Genomic DNA, 13,266 nt, shown 5'->3' on the forward strand with positions numbered 1-13,266 from the left:
AACACAGCGTTCTCAAAAAGCAATGGACACTGTCAGCATTTAGGCAAGAACATACCTGAAACTCCTTCCCCAGAGATGCTTGCTGCCTTCACACAGAAACACTGAATTTTTAGTGTTATACGGGACCTCGGGAGATTCTCCGGTCCAACCCCTCTGCCAAGACAGGGTCCCCCAGAGCAGACTACACAGGAACATGGCCTGGTGGGTTTTGATGTCTCCAGACAGGGAGACTCCACGACCTCCTTGGGCAGCCCGCTCCTGTGCTCTGCCACCCTCAACATAAAGAACTTCTTCCTCATGTTGGAGGGAAACTTTTGTGGTTTAGTTTATGGCCATTGCTTCCTGTCCTGTGCAGAATCACACACCATCCTCTAGGCACCCACCTTTGAGATTTTTATATGCATAAATGAGACCCCTCTCAGTCTTCTCGAGACTAAACAGGCCCAGCTCCCACAGTCTCTCCTTAGAAGAGAGATGCTCCAGACTCATCATCATCTTCATTTCAACTGATGCTGCAGCCTCTGCTTATTCTGAAATATAGCAGGAGACCGCCTGGTTTTATAAGAAGAAAGTAAGAGAAGGAAATTCCAGCTGCATTTCAAAAAAATCAAACACTCCTTCTCCTTCTGGCTGGCAGGTGTTGACTGTAAGGAATCTGTCTTCAGGAGGGGAAATGACATTTAGTCAGAGCATCAGGAAAATGTAAAATATATATATAGTCACCTGTCCTTCAGCACGGAAAAAAATCAGATAAAAAGGAATGTATTACAGCATAGAATAAAGCAGTATAGAATAAAGACAGGTCTTGCTGCACAGGGCATCATGTTTCCCAAACAGCACCTTCACGCATTAAGAATACCACCTCCAAAACAGACTTCTTTTTTGGGCATAGCAATTGCTGAACAGCAATAAATGGCTGCCTGCTCTTGCCACTCAGCCATCCAAGGACCTCGGAAGGCAAGAGACTGTAGCTAGTGTGGTCAACTGGTCCAGCATTTGCACAGTCATTTCAGGTCAGCCTTACCAGGATGCCCTGTGATCTTCAGGGGAGAAAGTGCATGCCAAAACAGTGCTCGCAGAGTACTTCCTCTGAAGAATTGATGTGCTCCCATTTTCCCTGTTTTGGGGGCAGTGTTGCTGCACTCCCAGCCTTCAGAAGCCATGCAGCCTTGCTGTTGGAGAATCATCGGCTAAGGCACCAGACAATGAGAGCGGGGACTTTGTCTGGCAAAGGAAACCCCCGTGTTTCCTTTCATTAAGTGTAAACACGCCCCTTGCAAGTGCCTTTCTGCAGCTAAGTGCTCAGTAGAGGTGAGAGTTTTAAAGAAAGCTGAAACTTCACAGGTGGGAATTGCAGGAGCAATTTTTCATCCACAGAATTTCAGTGTAGACCTGGGGCTTTCAGCAAGTGCATCACTTTTCAAATGACACCCTCACCTGTAAGGTGGAGCCCAAGATTTCCTCCAAGCCTTGGGCACTCTCAGCTTGTTTTCCGAGTCCCTGCGTTCTGTATATTTACAGCAGAGAACCTGCAGAGCTACAGGAGCTCAACAAAGAGACCTCCTCAGCAGCTGTGGTACACCCCAGTGTAAGGAGTTGGAGAGATGAAAGGCAGATTTGTTACCACACAGTGTTCCCTGGGAAGCTGGGAATCAATTGTATCGGGGTGTGCCTTTGAATCACACACCAGTGATCATTGCACCAAATGTGTTTGCCTTACTAAGCACTACAAGTCCAGGATAAATCTTCTAAAGGACACTGTTGTCCACCACCAGAGGACAGTCCCTTGATGTCTGCACTAAATCACCAGGGAAACAAGCTAAGCCTCAAATCCTTATTCCATGGAAGGGTAGAGCTCATTTCCAGAGGAGTTTTGTGCCCTTTCTTTCCTTCCATTGACATTCCTTTCTTTTCTTTTTCATGTTGGGTCCTGCTTTTAGCTCTAGATTTTGATAGAGACCAATTGCACCTGATTTTCATGGGGATGAAATGTCTGCAAGTCATCCTACAGCTAGTGTGGGATCTTGGGGCAGATCTGTGAGGCTGCGGGTTTTGGCTCTTCTAAACCCACAGTCTTGGGCTTTCCCTGTGCAGGGCATTCCAGGGCAGTGGGACAGGCTTCCAGTGACAGAAGAGAATTTTCCAGCATTTTTTTGGCATTAGCTGTAGAGAACATTCAGGGGCTCTGCATACATCTGCAAGCAAAGCTAGAGCAGCTGTTGTTGTGATGTCACTGGAACCGTTGTCCTGGTGCACGGACCGTTGTCCTGGTGCATGGAGTGTTGTGCTGGTGCACAGACCGTTGTCCTCATGCACGGAGTGTTGTGCTGGTGCACGGACCGTTGTCCTCGTGCATGGAGTGTTGTCCTGGTGCACAGACCGTTGTCCTCGTGCACGGGAGCCTCCGTGTGCACAGTGTGCTTGGCGTGCTCGTTGCAGGAGGGTGCTCCTCGTCGAGGCACTCACCTCCAGCAGGCTGCACTTGGACACCAGGGGTGTCCTTTTCTTCCTTGGCGTGCACAGGCTGCGGAATTCTTGCCCAGCATGGCTAAAGTCTTCCATCGAATCTGTGCCGCCTTTCGCCGGGTTTTTCCTATGGCCTATGCTTTTTGTTCCCACCCAGACAAACCCGGGCTGCTGACCCATCTAGCGAGTAAGTAGAGGTTTTCTCCAGGTGCAGCCAACCTGGCTTTTGGATCAATGTGTTGTTTATGCTGCCCCTTAGTGACTGCGTTGCCTTTGAAACCAAAATGCCCCACAGATACCATGATTTTGGTAAAGCTCATGTCAGGGGCATCAGCTCCAAAGGGGGTGTCTCCAGCCATTCACGGGGGTGTGGGCAGCATTTGCAATTGAACCCACAGGGTTCTGTGCCCTACACGGGTTAGTCCATGGCAGTGGAGTCTGTAATTTCCTCAGTTGTTGCTTCAGCCAATACAACTTCCCAAATGCAGATTGGCAGAGCTCCTCAGAAGTCCCTCTAAAGACTGTGCAGTTCTCTCCAGTTTTTCCCTAAATTCCATCATTCATAGGTTGGGCAGTGTGACCTGCCACAATGTTTGCTCAAATAGCTCTTGCTTTGGTGATGAAATGCAAAGTTGAAGCAGTGTGTGGTCCCAAACTTGGAAGCAGTTTGTGTGCTGTGTCAGAAGAGAAGTGTCATGGCTAAGGGGAAGTTGGGGGCAGCTTTATTGGGGAAAAGAAAAGCAAAGAAGAGAAAGCAAGGGAAAAAGGAAAAGGAAAAGAAGAAAGGGAGGGGGAGAGGGAGGGGAAGGGGTGGGGCAGTGGGTAGGGGAGGGGTGGGGAAAGGGGTTGAGGGGGCAGGGTGAGGGGCGGGTGAGGGGGCGGGGCAAGGGGCGGGTAAGGGGGTGGGGTAACAGGAGAGGTGGGGGCGGGGCAAGGGGCAGGGCAAGGGGGCGGGGCAAGGCAGGGTGGGGCGAGGCGAGGCGAGGAGAGGAGAGGAGAGTTGCTTTAGCTCTTGGGCACAAGAAATCAATGACTGGGAGGGGGAGGGGCAGGGAGGAGCAGGGGAGGGGCAGGGTGCAGGGCGAGGGTGGAGATGAGGGATGTGGCAAGGGGTGGGGTGAGGGGTGGAGAAAGGCAGGGCAGGGCAAGGTGAGGCGAGGTGAGGCGAGGACAGCTGTTTTAGCTCTTGGGCAGAACAGAATCAATGACTGTCAAAGGACAATGTGCCTTTTCTTGACCAAGTTTCTCTTTATTTGATTTAGAATAAGAAAAATAGAAACTGCCCTGGCAAAACAGGGCAGAAAACTAGGCCCAAGAAGCTGTAGCAAAACAACAACCTGCTATATTGTGCTCTTCTCTTGCTCCCTGTGTGAAAGAACTGTGCTACTGAAGGGATGTTGTGAAAGAAAAATGCTCTCCGTTTGGGTTGACTTTTTCCATGGGATTCCCCACAACAGCCAGTTTTCTAACATCTGCTTCATTTTCCTTTCCCCATTGCAGGAAAATATGTGTTTAGAAACAGAAGAGGCCGTCCTTCGGTGAGTGACAAAGTAACCCTGACATTCCTAGCCTTTCAGCAGCAAGCCCTGACCTTCGCTTGTTGCAATCGACTACCAGCCCATCAGGCAGAAACAAAGTCTTCTTCAGTGTCTTTGCATCAGCAGAAAAGGCTTCCCTGGCTATTTTTTTTTTGTCTCTTGGAAGCCTTTTAAGTAGATGACAGTCTGGTTTTGCAGACAGAAAGTTTCTTGCTGCTTTTAGCCATGGGGGAACAACAGCAGTTCACAACAAGATGCACTGCTGTCTAATTAGCCCCCTTGAACTTAGCTGGAGCAACTTAGAATCCCCTTGCTATCAAAGGTTATGATTTCTCCTTAGTACAGCTGGATAGATAGCTGCATAGAAATAAGGTTCTAAATGATATGTGACTCCCTGTTGCTCACACTGCTGTCTGTCCACAGAGGAAACTACCTCGAGCTGACCCTCCTCAGGCTCCTTCTCTTCCTTCCCTTTATGAGGATACAGAGGAGGAAGACAACAACGAAGCTCCACCTGTTGTTGCACCAGAGCCTGAACAGCCAAACTCTGTAAGAGCCAGCTTTGCCTAGCACTCTCATTACTGTAATTCAGAGCTGCCTGTTTCAGACCAGACAGCACTTGCCCCTCATGGCTGAAAATCCTGAGGGCTGGAATCCTACCATAACAAAGTGTTTCCTCCCCCCCAGCCACTGACACCTGGAAAATGGGTTCTGAACTTTCAAGTTCAGTCATCGTTTTCCTGGCATTCTGACAGGGCCCACAAATTTCTCTCTGTATGGGATGTGAGGTAGCCTTGTGTCTGTAAATGGGGAGACACTTAGCCTGCAGTGTCTGTGCAGCCTCCCTGTCACCAGTAGAGCGAGCGCTCCAAAGGCACAGTTCACAGCCTTGCTGCATGTGGATCCCTGGGAGAAACTGTCCCATGCAGGTCCCTGCCCTCCTCCATGCACTATTTAGGGGGCTAAATGGACACTTTAAACTACACCCATAACTTTTACATGACCAAAGTTGGGTGAGAAGAGTCCTGCGCAGATCGGTCATGGCAAGAGGAGGTCGGTCTCTGAGAAGGGCTGGAACTTAATGGCTGTTCCCTAAAGCTTGAAATACTGATGAGAAGTATCTCTGCAAGCCTCCTTTCTGACACAAACTGATTTCTTGTCACAGACCAATACATGCTCTGGAACAAAATCTTCCACTGCCCTGGAAGCCGCTGCACTGGAAGTCGCTGACAAAGACAACACTCCCACACCTGAGATCCCCTACCTGAGCTCTTCCAGCAGTTCCTGCAGCAGCACCAACGGGCAGCAAAAGACGGTAGAGGAGGACAGCCTAGAGAAACTGAGTATGTCTTCTACATTTCTTGCCTCATAGGGCAGTGCTAATGTTCCTAGACAACAAACACTTGCCTTGCTACCTGTTCTTTTCTGTCTCCTCAGAATGTTTCTCCCTCTTTCTCCCAGTTTCCTGTCAATGTAACTCTTCAAAGAACTGTAGAAAACCAGTCTTTGTGGAAGCCATCTGGACTACAGATCTGCCTCTCTTCTTCTTGTTGTTGTTATTGTTGTTGTTGTTACCCAACTGACTTCAGCTCACAGCCCCAGGCAGAGGAGCTGCAGTTCTGACCTGCTGGAGGCTGGTATTGTCATCCTGAAGTGACCATCTTTCCTTTGTTTTTTTCAGGGAGTATTGTGAGTGTGGGAGATCCTATGAAGAAGTACGTTGAATGGGAAATGATTGCCAGTGGGTAAGTCTGATCACAGTTCCTTCCACAAAGCCAGGTATTTTGCTGGTGCAAGGTCAGGCGGGAAGTCAGACAGGCTCCAAGCATGTTCAGACGCTGCGTTTAGATCCTCCTGCCTCTCAGTGCTGATCCCAATTTAGAACTCTGGCAAGATGGCATCGTCAAAGACAACAGCATGCGGAAAACAATAGTCAGTGGTCAGCAGTATAACCACATCGTTTAGAAACGGAAAACAGAGATAAAAAAGAAACTTTCTTTTGTAGCAGAAGTAGTAAAACCTAATTCAGTAATAGACCCAGTGTCAAGGCAGTTGAGAGGAAAATGCATCCTGATGATGGCAAATGACCTCAAAGGTGGCTGGAGACTGGTTTCCTTACAGGCTGGAGAAAGCCATTTCTAGATCCTTTCCTCAAATGGCCCCTCACATGTGTTCAGGCTTCTCAGAGTAGGGTGTTGCCTGAGATTGGCAGAGACCTTCAAAGGAGGGATCTGAGAACAAAGCAGTTAGAGGTCTGAGCACTCAACAAGGCCAAATGGAAAAAGAAGGAAATATATTCCTTTCCAGTTTTTGTGGACATGCTCCCCCACCTTAGGGAGGGGTCTGAATTAAGTTAATCTGGGCTGTACACTTGAGATTTTCTCCAGCCCTTCATGCTGCACCCAAGTTTTCTCTTGGATACCCTGCATGGCACAGGGCCGGTAGGCTGCTCTGCTCTTGGCTGAAGCATACATGGAGCCAGGTGATTTAGAAACACTCCAGGCAGCAGACGTCTCCTGTCTGGGCTGGCTTTCATTCCTTTCTTCGCTGCTGTTTTCTTTGTAGGGCTTTCGGAACGGTCTATGCAGCGACCGACACTGCCACAGGAGGAGAGGTAAGTGTCAACATTCCCAGCAGATTTTGCAGCTCTGAAGTGCTTTCCATTCTGAGGAGAGCTGTGGCTGGAGCTCTGGGTCCCCAGCACATCGTTCCTGCAAAGGCTGTTCCTCTGAAGCGCAGACTAGTGCAGGCCTACGAAATCCATTTGGGACAGCTCTTTGGGGCTACAGCTTCAGACTTCTGAAATCGCATTTCTGGCTGTCAGCAAATACCTCTGGATCTTCTGGGGAGTTTCTCATCCCCCATGCAGTGCTGGGCTTTGGAACTGGGCTTGGATAGAAGTCTGTGAGGGATCAAAAGCCCTAAGCCCTGATCCTAACCCAGAGCATACCCAGAAAATGCCAGAGAGCATGTTCTTTCTTTTTCAATCCAGGAAACAATTACAAATCTAAACTGCGTTCAAGAGTGTTCTTTAGAGTTGCAAAATCAAAATTTGGTCTGATCTTGTGCAAGAGACTTCCCAAGTTAATGGTTTTCAATGTCATTTTAGGTGGCCATAAAGCAAGTGTGTCTCCAAAAACAGCTCAAAAAGGAACGACTTGTCGATGAGCTCATTGTCATGAGGGACAACAAGCATCCAAATATTGTTAACTATTTAGACAGGTAAGTAGTTCGGGTATGATCATGTGACTGTTCCTTTACAGACTGCAAACCAAAGGTTAAAAGAACCCCCTTTGGTCTCTGGCAGAGAAGTCAGCTTTCTAGTATTATTTTTTATCTATTCCTATACATTGTATGGGAGGAGAGTGCATTTTGTCTGCATTCATCTTTTCTGGCATGCATTGTTTCAAGTCATCCCTATCTTCCTAAAACAACAGCCTGGAAGTTCATTACTTCCAGGTTGGTTTTGCTGTTTGTTTGGGGTTTCTTTTTAAGTTGATCATATTTTCTGTCTCTTGTGACAACTGCTGATAAATCATCATAGGAATTATTTCCCTGTGTTTTTCACTCCCTTGCCATCTGAGACATCTCAGTTTTCATGGATGTGCCTTTCTCACTTAGACTACACAGGTTCCAAGGAGTGTATAGCCTAGGAGGAATGTCTCTGCATTTTATACTGTGTTCATTCCCGACTCTTCCAAGAACAGAAATCGACTTCAGTATTTAGGTAGGGTAATTTAGCTATGCCCATTCTCCATGCCATTGTTTTCTTCTTTCAGCTACCTGTTTGGAGATAAACTGTGGATAGTGATGGAATACCTAGACGGAGGCTCCTTAAGCGATGTTGTTAAGGAAATAAGCATGAGTGAAGGAATGATGGCAGCTGTCTCTCGAGAGGTAAGGGATGCCACTGGTGCTTCCAATTGTTTGGGCAGGCTGGGACTTCTAAACAAGCAGCAAGAACAGGAGTGATTTCATGGTTAGAGCTTTGTTTCCGTGTTGCTTTTCCAATATGGAGAAGAAAGAGCATCTTCAGTGAATGGCCTGCCAGTACAACTCTTGCTGTACCCTCTCTCTTTTTTCTTATTTTATTTACTATTGGCAACTTTGCCAAATCATTTGCCTGGACCCTGTCTCTACTGCATTCCCTGCCTCTAAGTGCAAACATGCTGGTGGCAGAATTTTATACTAACAGCAAAGAAAAACAGAAACTCATTTGTCACAGTCCTCAGCTGAAAGGCAGAGCATTCCACCCAAAATGGTGTGTGACAACAATTGCCATTTCTCTTTCCAAACCTCCAAAGGGAATGTGATTTCCCTTAGAAAGGCAGGGGTTTACTAGTGCAGAGGCAGCAGCAAGCTCTTCCTCTTGACACCACCATGGTTCTGCCAGTCCTCACCGTTCACCTAGAACTGAAATCTTTAAAACCATTGCCTTTCGTGGGTGAGGAAATCGGGTCATTCATTTTTACTCTCCTGTTTCTTTTTTCTCTCTCAGTGCCTGCAAGCACTGGCCTTCCTCCATTGCCACCAAGTGATCCACAGGGATCTCAAAGGCGATAACATTCTTCTTGGAATGGATGGATCCGTCAAGTTGGGTAGGTGTTCTTGCTCAGCCGTGCTGTTCCCGGGATGCGGCACGTGGGGCTGCTGGAGACTGCCTGCCAGTTCCCAAAAAGCGGTGCCTGTGGGAGTGCAGGGAGCACTGCTACAAGCTGAGAGCACACTTGCAATGTGCAGAGAGGAACAAGGTGTCCTTGGCTACAGCCCTGAGGAAACAGAGCATGGCCGCTTTTCCTGCTGGATTCAGCCTCCTCAGCCTTCTAGTGGGCAATTCTTGCACTTGGCTTCGTGATTCAGGCTGGCTTTCATGATACTGGCTTTTGTCCTCAGCTGATTTTGGTCTCGCTGCTCGCATCACACCTGAGCAGAGCAAACGAAGCTCAGTCGTCGGCACAGTTCACTGGATGGCCCCCGAATATCTAACTAAAGAAGAATACGGACCCAAAGTGGATATTTGGGCACTGGGCATCACAGTGATAGAAATGCTGGAAGGAGAACCTCCTTATTTTTGGGAGCTTCCTCACAGGGTAAGGTGCAAATACTACCAGATAACCACTGTCTTTCTCATCTGTCCCATGTTTTGCCTCCATTGAGAAAAAATACCATTCCCACAAGACTGAACTAGTTCAACCAAAGCCAAGGCAAAAAAAAAAAGGCCCCAGAGCACATCCACATCCTCTATAGCTTTAGTTGCGTCACTCTTGAAAATAACCTGTAAAGCCTGTAAAGTCCATCCTCAGAGAAGCAAAAGGTGCTTTTGCTGATGGAGTTCCTCCTAACTTGGTCAGCCAATGAAATCAGCTGTCAAGGCAAGATCATTTGGGTGTTGGAAGACCTGTGGCTGCACTGGGGCCTTTTTCTTGGTGTCAAAAAATCATTTTGAACCCTCTGCCCAGGAAGAAACTGCCACTGGAAGATGGAGCGACAAAAATGGGGTCTGTGGGAGCAGTTAGGGAGATGAAAGAAAGAGGTAAAGTCCTGTGTTTCCTTTTCCTCCAGGCCCTGCAGCTCATCATTTCAAAGGGGATACCGGAGCTGCAAAACCGCGAGAAACTGTCCCCTGCATTGCAGGACTTTCTGAACCGCTGCTTGCAGGCAGACGAGGACAGTCGATGGTCTGCTGAGAAACTTCTGCAGGTAAAATGCAAAGTGGCTGCCAGTCACACAACTGTCCCATGCATCGGTGTTCTCGTCTGCTAAACTCCAAGGCATCAGGTGCCCCCGCCTCGTATTAATCCCCAGAAGTGCTCTGTCCTCTGATCATTTTGGTGGCCCTGATTTGGATCTAAGGGAGCCTGTTCAGTTTTGTCAGGTTCCTAATGCCAGGAACGGAGCCCTGAAATGGTGCTGGTGGTGGAGGAACCCAATAAAATCAGTGCCTGCCAAGTGGTCCGAGAACTTGGCTGTGGGAAGGAAGGGGCTGGGGGGAGCTCCCCGTGAGCCCAAATCCTACTGGGATAAACATTTCTTGGTGACCTTGAGTTTCCTGAAGAGCAGCTTATGCTCCTCATCTTTTTTGACTACTAGAATAGCCCATGTCTTTAGGAAAGAGGAACCTATGTATTTTGAGTTTCCTGAAAGGACCAAAGCCCTGGGACAGCAAGCAGCATTCCCACAGCCCTGGCAGGGCAAATATCCCATTGAGCTTGAGAAAGGGGTTAATAGGATTATGGGTCACGTCTGCCTGTCATAACAAGGTCCTGGACATGAAGACAGAGGTGCAGATGGTCCCCTCAGTCCTATTTCTGCACATTTCTCGTAACCCGAGGAGTACTGCTTGAGCTCGTGAGGAACTGAGTTTGGAAAGTAATGGTCCATTTCTCTTCTTTTCCTTTGGGCAGCATCCATTTTTACTCTCAGCCTTGCCCCTCTCCGGCCTGACGACTGTGATCAATGCAGCAAACCAGCTGAGGGAGGCCAGCAGACAGAGGAAGGGTTTTGGCATGCCTTCCTCCAGTTCCATCGATGGGTGGAACTCAGAACAAAACTGAAGGAGCCTCATCCCCGGTGTATACCCTGGGGGAGTTCCACAGAGGAGGGGGCGCTTAGGAGTCGATTAGGGCACAGGGCATCACCACCAGCAGGTGGTGAGCAACTGCATTGTACATTGCTTGTTTTGCTTGGGTTTCATCTCTTTCTCCGTTTTACTACTGTTACAATTAGGATTTGCATTAGTATTACTATTAGTGATTGTATTAGTATTAGTGTTAGTGTTACTATTTGTATTCATATTGGATTTTACTCTGTTTCAATTATTATACTGTTCTTATCTCAACATATGAGTTTTGCTTGGGTTTCATCCCTTTCTCCGTTTTACTACTGTTACAATTGGGATTTGCATTAGTATTACTATTAGTGATTGTATTAGTATTAGTGTTAGTGTTACTATTTGTATTCATATTGGATTTTACTCTGTTTCGATTATTAAACTGTTCTTATCTCAACATACGAGTTTTGCTTGGGTTTCATCCCTTTCTCCGTTTTACTACTGTTACAATTAGGATTTGCATTAGTATTACTATTAGTGATTGTATTAGTATTAGTGTTAGTGTTACTATTTGTATTCATATTGGATTTTACTCTGTTTCAATTATTAAACTGTTCTTATCTCAATATACGAGTTCTACTTCTGATTTTCCTCCCTTTTCCACTGGGGAGAGGGATGGGGATGGGGATGGAGATGGGGATGGGGATGGGGATGGAGATGAGGATGGGGATGGGGATGGGGATGGAGATGAGGATGGGCATGGGCATGGGCATGGGGATGGGCATGGGGATGGGGATGGGGGGGAGCAAGCGGCTGTGTGGTGCTTACTTACCAGCCCAGCTGGTAACTTAAACCATAACACTTCACCAGCACATGATTCTTCAACGAGTCCAACTACTCTGTCACCTTTTCTTCAAATGAGATTTAAAGTCTTGGTATCATAAAAATCACCATCAACACACCCGTGATTCATGTAATTCAGTTATGCACACACTGCACTGAGAAGTCCACTGACTATTTTTAAACTTGGTCCTTCTTAATTTCACTGTGCTCAGGTTTTTGGCCTACTAGTTAGAACAAAAAAGATAAGTAGAAGGCATTCCCTAGCATTAATGATTTCACAGGATCAGAGAGTTGTACAATATCCCAAGTTGGAAGGGACCCACAAGGATTGAGTCCAACTCCTGGCCCCCCACAGGACAGCCCCAAGAATCACACCATGTGCCTGAGAGCATAGTTCAAATGCTTCTTGAACTCTGTCACAATTGGTGCTGTGACCACTTCCCTGGGGAGTCTCTTCCAGTGCCCTATCACCCTCGGGAGGAAGAACTTTGCCTGATATCCAACCTAAACCTGCCCTGACACAGCTTCATGTCATTCCCTCGGGACCTCTCACTGGTCACCACAGAGATCAGTGCCTGCCCCTCTGCTTCCCCTCACAAGGAAGTTGTAGACCACAATGAGGTCTCCCCTCAGGCTTCTCTTCCCCAGGCCGAACAAGCCAAGTGACCTCAGCGGCTCCTCCTAAGGCTTCCCCTCAAGGCCCCTCACCCTCCTCCTGGGCCTCCTTTGGACACTCGCCAAGAACTTCATATCTCCCTTCTATTGGTCACCCACAAGCTGAGGCCGCACCAGCACAGAGGGGAGCAGGACAATCACCTCCCTCTGCCAGCTGGCAATGCTGTGCCTGATGCACACATACGTCTATTTGATGATAAACCCTTCCCAGCAGTTGAGGGGGAACTGAAATCAAACTATTTAGGCAAATTCCGCTGTCACTTCCACCTCTGAAGCTTTTTTGTCTGTTTTGGTTGGTTGGTTGGTGTTTGTGTTTCTGTTTCTGTTTTGGTTGGTTTGTTTGTTTCTTTGATCGAGTTCCCAGCCTGCTTTTCACTTCATAATAGCCTGTGAAACAAATGGCCTTCGGACACGGACAGGGCACAGGAGCTGGGCACAGCCTGGAGCTGGCTCTCCTGCTGGCTCTGCCTGGGCCAGCAGGGACCCGGGCCAGGGCAGAAATTCCCGCTGCTGCCTGAGGCCAGCACACAAGGCATCAACAGCAAAGGAGAAGCCCTTCCTGAAGGAGTCCCGGCTCCCTCAGGCTGGGCCTAAGGCATCCCGGCATCCCGCCCACTGCCCCGCCAGACAACACAGCGTTCTCAAAAAGCAATGGACACTGTCAGCATTTAGGCAAGAACATACCTGAAACTCCTTCCCCAGAGATGCTTGCTGCCTTCACACAGAAACACTGAATTTTTAGTGTTATACGGGACCTCGGGAGATTCTCCGGTCCAACCCCTCTGCCAAGACAGGGTCCCCCAGAGCAGACTACACAGGAACATGGCCTGGTGGGTTTTGATGTCTCCAGACAGGGAGACTCCACGACCTCCTTGGGCAGCCCGCTCCTGTGCTCTGCCACCCTCAACATAAAGAACTTCTTCCTCATGTTGGAGGGAAACTTTTGTGGTTTAGTTTATGGCCATTGCTTCCTGTCCTGTGCAGAATCACACACCATCCTCTAGGCACCCACCTTTGAGATTTTTATATGCATAAATGAGACCCCTCTCAGTCTTCTCGAGACTAAACAGGCCCAGCTCCCACAGTCTCTCCTTAGAAGAGAGATGCTCCAGACTCATCATCATCTTCATTTCAACTGATGCTGCAGCCTCTGCTTATTCTGAAATATAGCAGGAGACCGCCTGGTTTTATAAG

The 13,266-nt window shown here is 48.1% G+C and overlaps 1 protein-coding gene and 1 long non-coding RNA gene across 2 annotated transcripts; both read left to right on the forward strand.

The window, feature by feature from the left end:
- The first annotated feature begins 3,668 nt into the window (after positions 1-3,668).
- LOC135412894 (uncharacterized) lies at positions 3,669-6,497 on the forward strand. Its single transcript, XR_010430010.1, has 4 exons — positions 3,669-4,004; positions 4,428-4,553; positions 5,170-5,347; positions 5,686-6,497. It is a non-coding gene; the product is annotated as an uncharacterized LOC135412894 (long non-coding RNA).
- Positions 6,498-6,571: 74 nt separating this feature from the next.
- LOC135412891 (serine/threonine-protein kinase PAK 3-like) lies at positions 6,572-10,750 on the forward strand. The gene is made up of 7 exons (XM_064651881.1): positions 6,572-6,618; positions 7,114-7,226; positions 7,784-7,901; positions 8,503-8,602; positions 8,898-9,094; positions 9,567-9,704; positions 10,409-10,750. The coding sequence occupies exons 2-7, from the start codon at positions 7,183-7,185 to the stop codon at positions 10,556-10,558; spliced, it is 747 nt and encodes a 248-aa protein (XP_064507951.1). The 5' UTR covers positions 6,572-6,618; positions 7,114-7,182; the 3' UTR covers positions 10,559-10,750.
- Positions 10,751-13,266: the final 2,516 nt, after the last annotated feature.

This window comes from Pseudopipra pipra, chromosome 4 (assembly GCF_036250125.1).
Source record: "Pseudopipra pipra isolate bDixPip1 chromosome 4, bDixPip1.hap1, whole genome shotgun sequence".
Lineage (NCBI taxonomy): Eukaryota > Metazoa > Chordata > Aves > Passeriformes > Pipridae > Pseudopipra > Pseudopipra pipra.